Raw genomic sequence first — 19531 nt, forward strand, 5'->3', positions numbered from 1 at the left:
TACTCTCACACTCACGCATCCTGGTCACAAACCCCCTCGGCCCCTCGTTCCCCCTCCCTAATGTTCACAAAGCGCTTCTAAAATCAAATTATAGATCTCCCCTAAACAAACCCCACACATTCCATTGGAATTCACGTGGATTTTTATAATTTCTTCCACAATTTTCCAGCCCCTCCTCTGATAATCTAACACATGTCGTGCTCCAGGTCTGACCTTCCCTCACACAGCCTCCACTTTGTGTACTTAACCCTGGCATGACCTAAACCCACCCCGTCTTCCCCTCCCCATCCCGCCGCCCGCCCACCCGCCTGCATACCCACCCGCCCGCCCAGCCCGCCAGCCAGCCCCACCCCCCCCGCCAGCTCTCCCATCTCCTCCCCTCCCGCTGGGGGTCGAGCTGAGGTTGTACAGTAAATCTGGAAGGGTGGGGTACAGTCTTTATGCTGAGCTGAGGAGGGGAGGGGCAGGAGGGAGGAGGAGGGGAGGGAGGGCTGGAAGGCAGTCATCTGTGTTCAGTCGTCTTCCAGTCCCTGGTTGAGGAGAAAGTTGGCCGCCAGGTTCTCATTCTTCTCGCAGGCAAAGTAGGCCTGGATGACCAGGGCCTCAGGGAAACCCAGCGCTTTTAACTGTTCACAGAAACAAGAACAGACAGGAGAGTCAGTGACATACACAACAAACACAAACACACACTTGTGTTGCCGACGTGTGTTCCCCTCCTCACCCTTTCGATGGCTTCCTTCTCCTGAGGTGTGACCTGGATGTAGTTGACAGGTGCGCCCTCCTCCCCGGCCGCCCCCATCTCTCCAACCTCGGGTGCATCTCCCCCCTCCCCCACCGGCTCGTTCAACATCTGGATGAACCTCTCCTGATGTTGGCTGATTTGCTGGAGGAGGAAACACAAACAAGAGTTCAGCAAAATTCATGTAAAATCAGTGTAGACTTTTCCAGAATGTTTTGCAGCCTTTGTTCACGTACATGGTCATAAAATGGTCCAAACTGATTATTAACCCGTAAACACACAGTGGTACTTTTATGTCAGCTCCCAAATGAATTTTTCTCTCTTGCCTTCATTTATTACAATATTCTCTGTGTTTAGATTTTTTTCCAGTGAAAATCAGGTGTTTTCCTATATTTAATTTACTGATCATGTACAGGGTGGGGAAGCAAAATTTACAATGAACATTTAGTTGTTTTTTCTCAGCAGACACTACGTCAATTGTTTTGAAACCAAACATATACTGATGTCATAATCATACCTAACACTATTATCCATACCTTTTCAGAAACTTTTGCCCATATGAGTAATCAGGAAAGCAAACGTCAAAGAGTGTGTGATTTGCTGAATGCACTCGTCACACCAAAGGAGATTTCAAAAATAGTTGGAGTGTCCATAAAGACTGTTTATAATGGAAAGAAGAGAATGACTATGAGCAAAACTATTACCAGAAAGTCTGGAAGATACTATTAAAGAAGAATGGGAGAAGTTGTCACCCCAATATTTGAGGAACACTTGCACAAGTTTCAGGAAGTGTGTGAAGGCAGTTATTGAGAAAGAAGGAGGACACATAGAATAAAAACATTTTCTATTATGTACATTTTCTTGTGGCAAATAAATTCTCATGACTTTCTATAAACTAATTGGTCATACACTGTCTTTCAATCCCTGCCTCAAAATATTGTAAATTTTGCTTCCCCACCTTGTAGATGTTCATTAAAGCTCAGATTAAAGGTGCGGGAGACTTTCGTGACCAATTTTTCATCAAATCTGTCAAACCTCAGTCATATCCTCTTTATCATGAATCTGTAAGTCTTTCTGTCATTACTCACCTGAATCTCTTGCATAACGAACAATTTCGAAGTGCCATCCACCATAAACAAACCATATGTTGGTGTCTGGAGGTAACTCGGGCATCTTTGGAATTTTGTTGCAACATGCATTGTGGGAAGTGAAAGCTCATACCATATGATATTATATGGATGAAAAAAACCACGATGCGCAAACAGCTGAAATGCGGAAACGGCTGGAGGAATATGCATAGAGGGAATGGAGCTCCTGCCGTTTCTCAAAATGCATGTCGCAACAAAATTCCGAAGATGCCCAAGTTACCTCCTGGCTCTGTTTGTAAACACATGGACTGTTTATAGTGGATGACACTACGAAACTGCTCATCGTAATGCAAGAGATTCAGGTGAGTAATCGCAGAAAGACTAACAGATTCATGATACTGAGGATATGATTGAGGTTTTACAGTTTGGATGAAAAATTGGTCACGAAAGCCTCCCGCACCTTTAAAGTTGAGGGTTATTGTATCAGAAACAGAGAAAACTGAAGAAAAAGTGTCTTTTTCAGTCCAGTCTGTCATTAACTGAACATAAACCCAGTGTGTCCATCCACTGTCATTGATCCAACTCCATGGGTTTTACTGGTGAATCAATGTTGTAGAAGATGACGGTGTTTCCACGGTAACTATGGAGCCTCTGAACGTCCAAATAGGTCATATCTGATGACCATGAAAAGATGAAGAACTGTATTTTACACCAATTATTGACATGTATTGATAGGATTAGTGGATCAACAGGTATTAAACATTATAAATCTGTGGATTGTTTTAGTTTCTGGTGGATGTTTAGGTCTTTGAGGGTTAAATTAACAATGCTATTAAATTTACAATTGGACCTTTGCTTTTGAACAAAACAGGATCATTTCCCCCCTAAAATAAACAAAAATGCACAAAGTCAGCTGTTTATATGGAAGGAATGTGTGATTTTTACATTGATATAATCTGCATAAGCCATCAAACTACTGATCAAAATGAGATTTACTGAGAATAGGACTGTCCTTTAAACTCAACTACATGTAAATCCCAAGAAAAATTTACTTTTTCAGTAAAATATACCATTAACTGAACATAAACCCAGTGTGTCCATCCACTGTCACTGATCCAACTCCATGGGTTTTACTAGTGAATAAATGCTGTAGAAGATGACTGTGTTTCCATGGTAACTATGAGCCTCTGAACGTCCAAATGGGTCATATCTGATGACCATGAAAAGATGAAGAACTGTATTTTACACCAATTACTGACATGTATTGATAGGATTAGTGGATCAACAGGTATTAAACAGTTTAGATCAGTAGATGCTTTTTGGTCACCGGTGGATGTTTAGGTCATACATTTTTATTGACTTTTTTTTTCAGCCACAAACTTAGGGTACATGTCAGAATTAAAACAGTGTCTAAGTCTGAAAACTGTGGCGATCACTTGAACAGTTTATGATTCCTGAACTCCAATAAACATTTGTTTGAGTGGAGTTTACACACTGCTGGGTTTGATTTGGGTCGTGCTGTTTCAGATGGACCGTTTGTGGTTTAGGCTGACTAATTTTATTGCAGAACTCTTGGCTGATGTCTCCTCCAGACAGACTGGGCTTCATCTCCATCCACTTCAAATTAGAACCGAGTCGAGTTATTGGTTACATTTGAAGCAGACGTTTTCCATCAAATGACAGTCATGATGATATCAGATGAGTCCCAGACAGTTTAGTTACTTCCCTGCACTTGTGGTCTTGGCCGGTCTTGAAATAAAATCCTCTTTGTCTGAGATGAGACAAAACTGAGTAGAAACATGGTTGGTTCTGATACTGGTACTACGACACTAGTACTTAAAATAAACTAGACTGAAACGTTGATCATTTATCCCTAAAAATTATTCAGACAACTTTAATTACTCCACTGTAAACATTTGCCACAGACTCAGAAAACTCGTATGTGTCCTCATGGTCAGAATAGAATAGAATAGAATAGAAAAGAATAGGCTTTATTGTTATTACACCAGTTGTGCAACTAAATTGTAGGTGGTCTCTACCAGCGACAGTGCACTTACATCTAAATAACATGATAAGATATATATATATATAAAGTAGTGTGCAATCAAAATGTGCAAATTACAGATATACTGTATGAAAGGGCAAAATTTAATATAAAAGTTGTGTAAAAATGTGCAAATTCAACAGTGTAAACATGCATGTAAAGTGTAAACTATGTAAATATGTATGTAACGGTGTAAACATATGTGAATGTGTAAACATATACGTAAAGGTGTAAACAGTGTAAACATATATGTAAAGGTGTAAACATATATGTAAATGTGTAGACATATGTAAAGGTGTAAACAGTGCAAGCATACATGTAAAGGTGTAAACACACATGTAAAGGTGTAAACAGTGCAAGCATACATGTAAAGGTGTAAACACACATGTAAAGGTGTGAACAGTGTAAACATACATGTAAAGGTGTAAACACACATGTAAAGGTGTAAACATCCATGTAAAGGTGTAAACAGTGTAAACACAAGTAATGGTGTAAACAGTGTAAACATACATGTAAAGGTGTAAATATCCATGTAAAGGTGTAAACAGTGTAAACATGTATGTAAAGGTGTAAACAGTGTAAACATGTATGTAAAGGTTTAAACAGTGCAAGCATACATGTAAAGGTGTAAACACATGTAAAGGTGTAAACATCCATGTAAAGGTGTAAACAGTGTAAACACAAGTAATGGTGTAAACAGTGTAAACATACATGTAAAGGTGTAAATATCCATGTAAAGGTGTAAACAGTGTAAACATGTATGTAAAGGTGTAAACAGTGTAAACATGTATGTAAAGGTGTAAACAGTGTACCTGTAGAAGTTGCGGGTTCTCCCTCCCTAACTGCTGGAGCAGAGCTGGTAGCAGGGCAGGGTTCTGCTGGATGGCCTGTCTCATGTGCAGGAACTGGGGCTGGGTCCGCAGGAATGCAAGTGGGTTCTCTCCTGGTGACATAACATGACTAACCTTTAGCCGTGTAACAGTTCACAGACGTTGAGCTCCAGGTCATGTGACAGTAAAATGTAAACACTGAACATACACCCACACAAAGTTCATATTTCAATGTATGACTGATGGCAATAAAAGGCAAAAAGTCACAATCAGCTATGAAACTAAGGTTCTGCTAACACTCAACTAAGGCCTTGCAAACAACTTTCAGTTAAAGGTTTCTGGGTCAAATTTGTGTCTGTAACAACTGTTTCCACATTGTACCATGGCCTGTTACAATTATTACATTTATGTCATATTGTAATTATCTGAAAGGATCTCAACTGTTTCCATTCACCTGTGCAAATGAAGGAAGGCAAATCGATATGAATAATAAGAGAAATAACATTTTATCATGATCTATATTATTTTCCACTGTTTTTTTAAAACATCATCTTATTGCACCCCATTCTTCTTCTGCTCTGTGTTCCATAGAGGACTAGCACTGTGGTAGATTCAGATGTATGGATTACATGGGCGGTACTCTTCTTAAGGTGTATTTGTATAATAATACTATTGTTAGACTTACACCACAGTGGAGGTACAGAATAAATAGAACCGACAATATTGTTAATTGCAAATATTGGTTGGACAATCAACTTAAATAATAATGACAAACCCAAGTTGAATGAAATTATATAAATTCCATTGAAGGGGTTCTACGTACTTTTCATATTCCAAACTCAATATGAGGGGTCAGTCTAGAACATACTTAGTTCTACCAAAACCAACAAAAAAAACCAACCCTATGTGTCCACAGACTGGATCAGTCACTGAATAAAACAGAAAAGTCATTGCTAACACACACCTGCATTATGGTATCATCAAGTTTTCCTCTACAATCTAAAACTCCCACCTGCTTACTATGAGTCAGTCAAAATAACACTGCATCATATAATCTTCCCGTACTGGATCAGCTGATAGTTTACATTATAGCTCTGTTAGCTTAGCTCCATTTTTAGACAGAAAACAGCTACAGTAAAACCACAAATCGCCTTCCGTTTTCTGTACAGTTTGTGTTGTCAATAGCTGAACTAAAGATCTGTTTGGAATCCAACAAACAAGGTCAGAACTGTCAGTTTAATCTGAACCGTGGATCAACAAACAGCCGGCATAACAAATGTATGTCTTTGTGAGCTTCAGAATCAAACTCATCCATGTAGAAGGAATGCTGTGATTCCAGCATCAAACTCTATTCTTTTCATTTAGAGCTGTGTCCAGTTCAGTTCAATACTTGATTGTAATTGTATAAAAGACACAACAAGATAGTGGTTCAAGCATCTTCAAGCAGGCATAGGAAGGCAAATACAAAATTAAAGTGCAATCCCAAAGTTCAGTTAACTAGAATCAAACATAAGGATAATGAATTGAGTCCAGTGGAGAAAACAACAGTGTTTCTCGTCTTTATCACTTTGTCACTTTCTTTGACTAATTTCTCACTGGGTTTCATCCCATCTTGTCACGCTTTTCACCCCAGAGGAGAGCAGCAGAATATACACTACTCCCTCTAGTGGTCACATGACTCCCTGGCCTTTCAGTGTGAATATATTAAGTGCACCTGTACATTGGCTTCTTTGGCAGAACTTCAGAACTCTTTATTCCAACACTATAATGAAAGTTTTGGGTAGTTTTATAGCTCCTTTAAACCCCTGTCATACATGATCCACATGCCACATATTTCAAATACATTAATACCTTTAATTCTCTTACAACAACATCTGTAAAATATGGTTTTCCTTAACATTTTGCACAAAACCAACTACTATTTCACACCAAATTAAACAAATTGAGCAAAATGCAACTTTCCTAGGTATCAGGTATCAATATTCATGTACCTGTCAACATATTCACAGGGCACTTTCAGAGTTACAAGGCAACACAATGAAATCTGATGTCCACCCTCTAAGCTAACAGGAGGACAGTTGTCAAGCTAACAGCCTAAAACACCGAAGGTCATCAGTGAAACTCACTGTAACTGAATCAGAGTACGACAGCTCTTCAACACTTTACAAGCCAAAACCTTTTAGCCTTCCCCTGACAAACAGCCCAGCACGTTAAAAATGGCTACAGACCAACAAGACAACATGATATCATGACTTATGTAAATATACACCCCACTTTTAATTGGTGTGTTGTCTGTAAGCATTATAAGATCTTCATGTGTATGTTGACAATTCGTCAAACACCACGTACTGAGGGTTAGGGTTATGTGAACTGGAGATCTTGGCGTAAATTGACATGCGATTAAATAGCGTTAAATGAAATGTGAAAATGCGTACGTATAGCACATCAAACGCCATATGAATTGGCGTGACATACGATTGCGATTTCATGAGGTCAGTCTCAACAAGAAAACACCTGCAAACAATGTGATGTCCTCAGATCCACTGACAACATCTGAAGAAAACCTCAAATTGAATGCCATCCAATTATCCCTAACAAACCTGTAACACATCAGAAGAGACTAATGAGGAAGAATAGCCGTTTTTCCACCAACATTCCCAGGATCTTTTATTACCAGCAATTTATTTACCTGGGTAAGCATTGGTTTGTGTTTCCACCGCACCTCAAAGTTGCGTGAAATGTATTCAAATCAGGCTCGGTCATTTCGAATCACCAACACAAAGTCCTGCTGAACTTCTTCTAAGCATATTCAGCAAATACATTTGATGTGCTTCAGTGCTTTTGGATGGACAGACAGATGATTGCAATGCAGTTGGAGGGAGCCAAATATGCTTAAAAGAGCAACTTTAAAAACTAGGGATACAATGGTACTCTGGAAAACTATGTACTGTTCAGTCCGCCCTGCATGGGACAATCTGCCCTTATGGACAACGGGATTTCGGTTTTGCAATTGATTTTGCGTTGGTGCTTTATATACTCCTCTCTCTCTCGACATGCATGTGAGCACGCAGCGCTGGGAAGCCCCGCCCCTCAGTGACAGACAGCGAATAGAGAAGCGGCTGCACGGGTCCACCAGTTTTCCAAACCCGTACCCGTATACATTAGACCCGTAACCTGACCCGTGATTAAACACACTGTCTACACAGTAGCTCACCTTTAAGTACTGAGACACGCCATTACAAGGAAATGCGTAAGGTAGATAACCATGGCGTTTTTATACCACCGTTTTCTTTTACATCCCTATGCAGAACAGGAATTTATTCATTTAAAAAAAGCCCCCTTTGGGCCCTACGTGTGCACATGCCTGTTTTATACAACTGTATACAAGCAGTCGAGAAATAAGAAAGGGTTCTATTCTTCAGGACAGAAAGTGTTATTTTATTCAGCACAGTGATAGAATTTGTTACTACTGTGAAATTCAGATTTTGCTGACAAGCAAAATAAAAATATAATTTTGGGAGAAAAAAAAAAAAAGTTCTCTTTACGCATAAAACACATACTGAAACTGAACCGAAACCATGGCCCAAAAACCAAGGTACAGACCGAACCATGGGCTACCTGTACCGTTGCATCCCTATTAAACACTCAAGAGTGTATTTAGCAAATGGACCTTATCGTCCGCCCACTTCTCGTAGCTTCTCTTCTTTTGATCCCTTTTCCAGATGAAAACACTAAGTGAAGTTTGTAGAAATGGACTAAACAAGTTTGCAGCTGCTCACTGGCTTTAACATTGTGGGTGTGAAGGTAAGTGTACAACACTGTAAGTGCGTTCCACCAGCACACAGTCCCGCCCCTCAAGAAATCCAGGGAATCTGAAAAGTCTTACCCCTCTACCAGGATTTTTTTTTCAGGGAAAATTGGGGGTTGAGGGAAAGTTTACCCGGGTCATTTCAGTGGAAACATGCCGAGGTAAAGATCCAGTTCCAGTGATGGAAAAGGGGCTGATGAGGATGGTTGACTATAGTTGTAAAAATGTGCAGCTCAAGTCGAGCTGCAGTGACACAGAACTGTCCATGTTTCACCCAGCAGAAGAGATAGCACACATATTTTTGGAGCTGAATAAGTAGCATGGCTCACCCTCTGCTAGAGACGGGGCTTCTGTTGGTCCAGATGCGGGGGCCTGTGCTGGAGGATTAGTCTCCTGGACTGGGCTGCTGGGGATACCCTGCAAATAAAACAAATGCAACCATCAACTGTCCTGCCAGAGAAAAACAGACTGAAGGTGGTAAATACAACTGAAGAAAGGAAATGTATGAGCGGGTGTTCAGTCTGACAGGATTCTGTTTAGACGTACAGTGAGAAGGTACTCCACAGCTCTGTGTGGGTTGTTGAAACTGGCCCGTAGTGCAGCCACCACTCTCTCCCTTTCATAGCCCATGGACATGATCTCTGTGAGCATCGCCTCGTACTCTGCTCCGGTCACTGACGGACAAACACACACAGATTTTACAAGTTACATCTCATTACAGTTTCAAGCATGGGCCATGAATGTTTTTTTTTTTTTTTTTTTTCAACAATGCTTTGAAGCAATAAAAAGACTCTTCAGAAATACTCAATATGTCATGTATGCATTATAAAGGCTTTGGTGCAGTACAAAACTATTTTTGGCAAATTAATCTACGAGCTCATCAAAACTAACCAAATCACCTTAAGCTTAACTCATGGTTTCAGTTGGTCCTCAGTAGTTGTTAGTTGTTTTTCTACTCTACTTTCCCATGTTGTGTACTCACATGGCCAAATAATATAGGGACATAATATTTTTACTGGAAAAAATCTTGCTCCATTTATGTGCCAAATATTTCTGACACCTAGCCCTACAGTTTAGACAGATACTTATTGTTATTGCATTGATAAACAATAAACACAATACACATATACAATGAATGCAAACAGTGAAACTTAACTCGGCAGCGTTCAATGAAACAGCATTATGTTTATATCTTAAAGATTCTCAGGGAAATAATTCAGTAAATTGTACAAGTGTATTAAAAATAATAATGCTATATTAAAAATGTGTTCCCTAGACAATTAAGTACATACCATATAGTATGTAGAATTTGAGTGGGAAACACCAGCTCTGTTTGAATTCACTCAGGACTCTTTTTTTTTTTTTGTTCATCAATTTGTAGGTGGTGTCTGAATCTATATCTGATTATTATTATTATACCCTGTAGAGTTGATCCAAAATACCCCACAATGCATCATGAAAAGTTTGAACCATGGCATGCGCACTCCTTTCTGTTAATGATCCCACAATGCAATGTCATGCATTTCACAGATTGGACAATTATGATAAAAGTCATGCGATCCCACAGTTAGCGGTTATGAAGACAATTGATGAGTGTCCAAAATCTTCATTTACTGCTCACTACTGAGTGTTGATTATAGAAGAGGACTTAATAAGTGGATAGTTTTACACACAACAACTGACTTTCCACTGGAGCAAACTACTTCAAAGATGGCAATTTACTGTAATTCTATTACATTTACTAATCTAAGTAACACTGTGCTTCTTCGTTGTTGGGACATAATTAGTCTTTTTGTCCCAGGCCAGTTATCCTATTACAGTGTTCAGGCAGCAGGAGAAGGCAGGTCATGACGGCCACTGGTCAAAAAGCCCCAAAATGGACAGAGAACAATGGGAAGGCACTGAGGTGAGCTTTCAGCTATGATTACCGTCACTATTATTGGTTTTTCTCAAGTCAAAGTGTAAAAACCATTGTTGTCTGCTGCTGTCAACTTTGCACAAGCTGAAAAACCCTTTCAATCACAAAACCTCTGATCCAAGTGTGGAGTATGTGATGTGGTAGAAAGGCCTCTAATTCCAGCAATGACTCTAGTAAGCTACACAGTGAAGGAGCAACAAATGCAAAATAACACACACTTCTTGAATGAACTGGCCACAGCAAGGCCTGTGATGTATGTGCTGTTACCCCCTCCAACTACAATCTTACAGAAGAGATACAAGTACATTTCTGCAATTACTTTATAGCACAATCCCTTGGAGCTGTGACTCTGGTCAATGTCCTCTGAACAAGAGTTACAAAGTTGTTTGTATCAAACTACAGAGTGCATGAATTCATGGCTCTAATAGAAGACTTTGGATTTTCAGTTCAGTCATTTAAGATACTCAACAATTTGACACTTAATTATGATTGTTTTAAGTGTGTAGGAGGCAGGTAAAAGGCATAAAATGGACTAATGGACACATCAAATCAGGAGAGTCAAACTCATTTAAGTTCAGTGGCCACATTTAGCCAAATGTGATCTGAAGAGGGTCGGACCAGAGAAATAATAAGCTAACAATGTATAAATAATGGCAACTCCAAACTTTCCTCTATGTTTTAGAGCAAAAAAAGTAAAATTATGCAATGAAAATGTTTACATCTACCAACTATCCTTTAAAACAATGTGAATAACAAGAACAAACTGGAATTTCTTAAGAAAAATAAGTGCAATTTAACAATATTATGTCTCAGTTTATCATTTACATATGTAAATTACACATTCCAGATCACAGTGGATCTACAAATACACAAAACATTTAATAACAGGCAGAATATTGTTAAACTTGCCCTTCAGACATTTCAAAATGTTCATATTTGTTTAGGTTATTTGCGTTTTTGTGAAATGATTTTTTAGTTTTAGTTTTTTAGTGTAAATACAGAAACCTCACATGAAAATTTTTACATTAACAAAGAGAAAAATTTGGAGTTGTGAGTATTTATAGGTCATTATGATAGAATTTTACTGATCCGACCCAATTGAGATTAAATTGGTGTGTATGTGAAACCTGAACTAAAATGATTAATATCTTCAGTGTAATTTTTGCATTTCATAAATTCATCCCAGGGGCAAGACTGGACCCTTTGGCGGGTCAGATTTGGCCCCGTGCCGCATGTTTGAGACCTCTGCTCTAACATAAGAGATTGGATTTTCAGTTCAGTCATGTAAAATACTCAACAATTTGACACTTAATTATGATTCCTTCAAGTGTGTAGTAGGCAGTTAAAAGGCATAGAATGGACACCCTAAGTCAAAGTCATATATCACAGGCTTAAACAGCAGTGTGACACCTAATCTAACATACTCTAAGGGTATAGACACTTCTGAGTCAACCAAATGGGAATCCCCACCACTCTCTTTGACACCGCAGTAACGAATGGCTTGCTTTTGTCACAGCCTAAATATAGGAATGATATATACTGCACAACAGTCTGTAAAGTCCCTGATTCAGTGCTGTGACAATTTTTGGCACAGCAAATAGAACTGAGGATTTACACTAGAAATACACCACTGTGATGGTAAATGAATTCAAACATTTCATTCTTAAAGTCCCTTTTTATACAAATCACATTTAACAGCACATTTGTCATATTTTAGGGAGCTGTGAAAACTGATGACAATAACAATCAATTGTGTAAGAGAGATTTTCTTTGAGAAGATAAGAAACTTAATTCTTGCAAAAAAAAAAAAAAGGAGCATAATAGTCTGATAATTATCAAAATAATCCCAACTGGTTAAATAACTGTTGTTTTTTTTAACTTACCAAGTGCTGAAGAGGCATCCAGGCCCTGACTCCCACCACTGGAGCTAAAAACAGAAAGAACAGGAGAAAAATCAGATAACATCTCTTTTAGCAAGCAGATTACATCCAGCATTTTCCTTACCATTATAGGCATCACAGCGGCAGCGTATAAGCCTTTTGCAAAATCCCACAGACTGAAGAAATGGCAAAACTCTGCTGAGATTTATCTTCCACTCCAGAAAACACACTACACTGCCCTCAATGATAAGCGTTTACTAAGGGTCCTCTATCATTTGTAAAACTCTTGTGTATATACTACAATCATTTTCATTCCTTGGCTGCATTTGGTCAAGTGTTTGGTCTATTAAATATCATACAATGGTAGAAAAGATGTCCTGCATGCTCCACAACCCAAAGTTATTCAGCTGACTATACCAGAGGAAGAAAGAAACCACAAAAGTTTTACAAACTGGCATCACAGTATTCCTATTTAATTACCCGATGTATCAATTTTCAAAATAGCTGTTGATTCATTTAATAATTACAAACTGTTTGACTAATCATCAGAGCTGTAATACATACATAGTTTCTGGTCAAACAACTACAGTAATAAAGGGAATTCCAGCACATTAACCATCCATAAACCTGGGGAAAGCCAGCATCTACTCAATGAAAATGGATTATATGATGCATGACAGGTTACTTTGACATGTTATTACCTTTGGGGAATAACAACTTTTCTGTTTTACCTGGCTGGTTGTTGTGGTTCTATGGCTGCGGCACTTGGCTCCTCTTTGGCCTCCTCAGGGGGAACAGGGGCAGCTGCTGGGGTCGTGGTTGGGGCTGACGCCGGGGCTGTGGCTGGGACAGCTGTTGACGTTGAGCCAGAGTCCTGTACAGGGGGCTTGGGTGTTTCTGAGACTGGTGGCGAGGTGGCAGCTGCGGGCTTAGCCTTTTGTCAGTTCAACAGAGGATGTTGTTAGACTAGCAGTTTAATAACACAACAGTAAAACATTAAAGTAAACACTAACACCTCATTACACCAAATGTTTCAAGGACTTTTGTCTCACCTTTGACACCATCACAACAACAAAATTCTTCTCATCAATTTTGTAGTCCTTAATTGGTGTGTCATCTTGCAGGATTTTACCAGCGTATATCAGTTTCTGCCCAGAAACCGGAAAATTATCTTTTCCTCTTTCTGCTTCTATCTTCTCTTTCAAGGCCTTCACCTGATAGGTAAGAATAAGAAAAAAATAAAATAAAATAAGAAAAAAAACCTGTGAGAATTGGCATGCAAACAGCAGTTGTCTCTGAAAACTGGACAAGTAACTCTGTAAACTTATATATATGACACTATGTTCTCCTCCTTTTTGAATAATGACAATGCCCAGACATGAGTTCTATTGACTTGAATGGGCTAATTAAAAACTATTTAAAACAGAGGCCGTGATCGTTTGATAAACAAGTGGGCATATACTACCATAAACTGAAATCAAAACAGTGCCAGAAACTCCTCTAAATGTCAAACAGGATGGTTTCATTCATTAGTAGTTACATAGTGGTAGCCACCATAACAGTGCTCACCCTACATTTAAGAGTAAAATCATACATATTAAGTCAACAACGGGTCAAAAATTTAGAACAGTGACCGACAATGTAGCAGGTGTTGGCCTTTCAAGCCATATGCAATGACCGAATACATTAGGACATCTGTGATGTGAGCAAGCTAAGAAACTTAGCCAGCCTCTTAGTACACTACAAATAAAGCTAATCGTAATTGGCACTGTCATGAGCGTTAGCATTAGCACTCGTAGCGCAATGAGCAGCTTGGGTTCATTCTAGAAGTTACATGTTTAGATACTACACCACAACAGACATATTACGGAAAAGCACAAGTAACAATGTAACCTCGACATCAACTTTAAACGACGAAAAATGTGATTTTAATGGCGTCGCTGTGACTTTCTTACTGTGCTCATGGCTAGCTAACGTGCTAATATTTGCTAGTGACGCTAAGTGAGGTGTCGCGTTGTTAGCAACCCGTCTCATGTGGTTTTACAAACTAATGAGGCGCGAGTTAAACGGACACACTTTAACCCAGACTACACAAACTGTACTTTCAGTGGCAACATTACGCGTACCTCCGTGGTTTATATGTACAGTTAAGACATGTGCCGTACAAATACTACTGTTAGCTAAAGTTAGCAAGTTAGCTAATAGCCACTCACCGTTTGTTCGGGGTCTATCTCAATTTGAATAGTCTGCTGTTGCAGTGTTTTAAGTGTAATCTGCATACTGGCGGTGTCTGATGCTTCAGATGTGCTTCAAACGGAGAAAGAGTTGCTCGCTATGCAATTAATTTGTTTTCAAAGTTGGCGGTTCGGGTAAGATAACAACTAGCCGAGAAATGTGTATATCCATGAGCACTCAGCAAATCGCCATCTTTGGTGACAAGTTGGTGGTGCGGCGAGAAAAGCTGCGCGGAAAGGACGAGATCTCGTGCAGACCTTCGGGATTATGACAGGATGGATGCACGTCAAACCTAGAACTAAACATGTAGAAAAAAAGAGTTATTATGTCTACAGGATCTAAAAGTCATGAAAAGATAACTATAACATCCCAAAATGTAATTACATATTTTAAACATGACATTCACAATTTAGAATTTGTTGTAAATTTGTTCATTTTATTTGGAAAATTTCATACACATAAAAATAAATATACCAAAACACACCCACATTTTAAAATCTTTTTATTGGAATTTGAAAACTATATTAAATCTTTAGAATTTATCTATAATAATAATAAAAAAAAAAAAAAAGCTCTAACACGCTGACTATTTATAAACAATTCTTTAATACTGACTGAACTCTCTGGTGCATTTATTTATTTATTTTTGGTAGATGTGTTATTTTTTATTTATTTACTTTTTTATAATTTTATATGTATATTATGCTTTGTGTCTTTAAATCTATGCATTATCTTAAACTTATTTGTTCAAATGCTTTTTCTTTTTTGACATCTTATTGTTCGTTATTCGTTCGTTATGTATTGTACACTCAAATGTTTTCAATAAAGTTGAAAAAAAAAAGATTTATTATGTCTACAGAATTATACATAGGAAACTTAGATCCATTCTTGAGTAAAAATAAACTAATAATAAATGCATTAGAGAAATTAATCAAAGGGATACAATTTGTAAGCCGGCTTCTATCTTTTGTTGGAGTAATTTATACTTTGATGTGGACTGGGAAAAAGTATGGTTATTACCTATAGGAAGTTTTTCATTTCGAATAAGGTGAGAGAGGTGTCTCTAAAACTGTTACACAGGTGTTATCCAGTTAATTCAGTTCTGGTTAAATATAAGATCAATGTCGACCCTCTTTGCTCATTTTGTCACAATAAGGATGAAACATTAGCTCATATGTTTTGGAAATGTGCCTACAGTCAAATTTTTTAGTGTGATACCAGTCTTTTTTAAATAGAAAACTAGATATTTTTCTAAACTTCAAAATTGAAGATTTTTTGTTTGTTTGTTTCTTTCTTTATTAACCCTTTGATCCATGAATTATGAGAACTTTTGTTACGATTTTTTTTCCTCAGTGTTTTTATTCTTCTTTAGGCATGAAAAAACAATGTGATTGAAATTTTTTAAAAGAGCCTATTTTTTATTCAGTTACAAAAATGTCCGCTCAGCTGGACACCATGTGTGTAATTTTTGAAGCAAAGAAACGTGTATTTAAAACGCAATATCAGAAAGTGATATACTGTGTGAAAACTGTGAGATAAAACCATTTTTAATGCAGCTAATCTGATGTTTTCACACGATTATGCATACTCTAATACTAGTTATTACTCACTTCATGGCAATAATATGTCAAAAAATCCTTTTTGTTTAAGAAAACTGTTAATTACAGTCTAATAACAACTAGCAATTGATTTACACTCAAACATGTTAGTGCAGATCAGGTTTATCAAGAACATAAAGTTACAGTAATGGTCTGAATGTCAGTGTATTATGGGATGGTGCATAAGCATCCACTGTGTTGACTGATATGGAACTAAAACAATAAAACCCATGAATATACAAGAGAACAGCTGGAGAATAGCTGTCCATTCTAGTGACCACTATGCACGAAAGGGTTAATGATCCGCCTGTTAAGAAATTGTTAATTCATAATCTCATTTCGTTATTTGCAAAATTTCATGTGCATGCAAGCAAATTTGCCAAACAGAAACCCAGCTGTGAGGTCTTTCAATCCTACTTAAAATCCTACTTGGACACTCTTGACTCTAAAGCTGTGAAAACTAAACCCTTATGTAACGAATTTAAGATGTCATTTTTTTTCTTTTTTTTTCTTTTACTTTTATTTACTTAATTTACTTACCTATATATGTATTTATATTTAATTTCTTCCAGCCTCACCTGGAGCATTATGTTTTTCTCCATGTTCTGTTGTTCTATTTGTATACGGCATTATGTAAATAAAGTTTTGAAAAAAAAAATTATTATGTCTAGGGTTGAGAAGAACGTATAAAAAGAGCTTTTAAACCTTTTCATGCACGAATTGTGAGAACCTTAGTCAAGATTCTTTTCTTTAGTGTTTTTATTCCTCCTTAGGCATGAAAAAAAACAATGCGATCGAGTTTTTTTTTTTTCCCATGGAGTTACAAAAATATCCATGCGTTTAATTTTTTAAGTAAAGAAACATGTGTTTAAAACCCAATATCAGAAAGTATTATGAAAACAATGAAATAAAAACATTTTTAATGCTGCTAATCTGATGTCTTCTCACATTTTAACATATTCTAATGCTAGTAATTACTCACTTCATGGAGATAATATGCAAAAAAAAAAAAAAAAAAACCTTCTTGTCTAACAAATAACAATTGATTTACACTCAAACATGTTAGTGCAGATCAGGTTTATCAAGAACAGTAAAGTTACAGAAATGGTCTGAATGTCAGTGTATGGGATGGTGCATAAGTGTCCACTGTGTTGGCTGATATGGAACTAAAACAACAAAACCCATGAATATACAAGAGAACAGCAGGAGAACAACTGTCCACTGGAGTGACCTATGCATGAAAGGGTTAATAATGAAGGCCAAAGAATGTCCTATGAGATATTTCTACAGAATTTATCATTTCCGATCAAACCCAAGGAATATAGTTTTTTTTGTAGTTAATTCTATCCCTAGTGGTTTGAAAGAGTTAATGAAAAGTCATAATAAACACCACGAGACTATTAGTGCTCAACGATCACTTCACTTAAATGGAATAAAATTCTTAGGTTACAAATGTACAAATAAACAAATTAGAAAATGCCTTAATAACAAAAGGAAAACGACTCCTCCAGATTTATTGGAACTTCCTAATTAAAGATAGAAATTGGCCCTTATTCTGTTAAACTGAAAGAACAAAAATCCTCTAACTCATCAGGCTCTGTTAAAAGACATTCTCCAACACTTACATTTGGAGCAAATCAAATTTCACTGAAAGATCATGTAAAGTTATTTTATTCAATTTGGCAGCCCTTTATAGATTACTTTAATATTAAGTAAGTAGACTGACAGAGTGTTCTTGTTCTGACACATATATTGGATCCTATATATGACATGTTTTATATTGTCATTGCTCTAATTTCAATAAAAAAGAGTTAAACAAAACAAAAAAAGTTACAAATTGGAGTAGACCATGGCTTGACCCCTTTAAATATTCAGTATCTAATAAAATCAGAGAATTACACCTTAACCCATAAAGACCCAGTGCTACTTTGGTGGCAGTTCCCAAATTATTTTTTCTCTCTATTTTAACCTTTTTTAAGTGATTTATCACTATTTATTACACTGGGGAACACTTTTTCAGTAACTTTGAGTTGCATTGGATATTTTAACTGATTCTGAAGGAGTTTTAGGCGCTGATTTCAAGTCTGAAATTAGTTTTTCTCTACAAGCTCTAGTTCGTATGCAATTTGAGGTTAATGAAATTGTACAAATGTGAACTTGCGTAAACCATGTATAAGCATTTTCACGTCCATATATATAGATAGCTTCTAATATTTTGATCATTCTTCTTTTGTTCCAGTTCAAACATGGCTTCTATAAAGAGACATCATTGCAGAAACAAGCCTGATGCCTTCTGCTACATATGTGGATGCTACACACTCAGTCGTCAGAGATGTAACATATCCTTGTTCGTCAAACGTGCCTACAAGGCATATTTTGAAGTTCATCTTGGTGATCAGGACAAGCAATGGGCTCCTCATGTTGTGTGCCACAGTTGTGAGGAAATGCTTCGAGACTGGACCAAAGGAAAACGCAAAGGTCTGCCTTTTGGAGTTCCAATGATTTGGCGCGAACCCACCAACCATGTAACTGACTGTTATTTCTGCATGGTAAACACAACGGGTGTTGGGAAGAAAAACCGACATAAGATTACATACAGACAGATACCGTTTTAAGATTCAAGTGAACAAAAGAATTGTGGCTGATATTGCAATTTCCTATAATAATGAAAAATTAAAAAATAAATAAAAATGTCAGATTGCATAAAATCTGTAGCTTGCAGACAAAAACCGACTTCAGACTTGAAATCAGCACACTCAAATTGACTATAGAAAAGTCTTGTTTTAAATGCAACAAAATGAGTGTTCCCCAGTGTTATTAATCTTATCCTCTGCATTTATCATTTTTTCAGTGTAAATTACATATTTTTCTATATTTAATCAGCTGATCATGCTGATGTTCAGTAAAGCTCAGAGTAAATTCAAAGGTTATTATAGCAGAAACAGAGAGAATTGAAGAAAACATGACATTTTCAACAAATCCATCAATAACTGAGCATTAAACAAGTGTGTCCATCCACTGTCACTGATCCAACTCCATGGGTTTTACTGGTGAATCAGTGCTGTAGAAGATGACCTATCTAACCTTTCTTAAGTGATTTATCCCCATTTATTATATTTTTTTTCCTTTGTATTTTGCATTTATCAGTCCAAATTAAGGGTATTTTCCTATATTTAATTCACTCATCATGTAGATGTTCATAAAACCTCAGATTAAAGTTGAGGGTTATTAGATCACAAGCAGAGAAAACTAATGAAAAAGTGACTTTTTCAGTCAAATCTGTCATTAATTGAACATAAACCCAGTGTGTTCATCCACTGTGATTTATCAAATTACAAGGGTTTTACTGGTGAATCAATGTTGTAGAAGATGACGGTGTTTCCATGGTAAC

The 19531-nt window shown here is 37.3% G+C and overlaps 1 protein-coding gene and 1 long non-coding RNA gene across 2 annotated transcripts in view; one reads left to right on the plus strand and one right to left on the minus strand.

The window, feature by feature from the left end:
- Positions 1 to 325: 325 nt before the first annotated feature.
- Positions 326 to 14766, minus strand: rad23aa (RAD23 homolog A, nucleotide excision repair protein a). The gene is made up of 9 exons (XM_030141626.1): positions 14521 to 14766; positions 13360 to 13521; positions 13039 to 13241; positions 12311 to 12354; positions 9056 to 9183; positions 8839 to 8926; positions 4684 to 4814; positions 722 to 883; positions 326 to 626 (listed from the first exon to the last, which is right to left on the minus strand). Exons 1-9 carry the CDS (start codon positions 14584 to 14586, stop codon positions 513 to 515), a joined length of 1098 nt encoding a protein of 365 aa, XP_029997486.1. The 5' UTR covers positions 14587 to 14766; the 3' UTR covers positions 326 to 512.
- Positions 8625 to 19531, plus strand: part of LOC115424390 (uncharacterized) — a 19623-nt gene continuing 8716 nt past the window's right edge. Inside the window, exons 1-2 of the long non-coding RNA XR_003936079.1 lie at positions 8625 to 8635; positions 17507 to 17516. This is a non-coding gene — a long non-coding RNA (uncharacterized LOC115424390). The remainder of the gene's footprint in view (positions 8636 to 17506; positions 17517 to 19531) is intronic.

Source organism: Sphaeramia orbicularis, chromosome 8 (genome assembly GCF_902148855.1).
Source record: "Sphaeramia orbicularis chromosome 8, fSphaOr1.1, whole genome shotgun sequence".
Lineage (NCBI taxonomy): Eukaryota > Metazoa > Chordata > Actinopteri > Kurtiformes > Apogonidae > Sphaeramia > Sphaeramia orbicularis.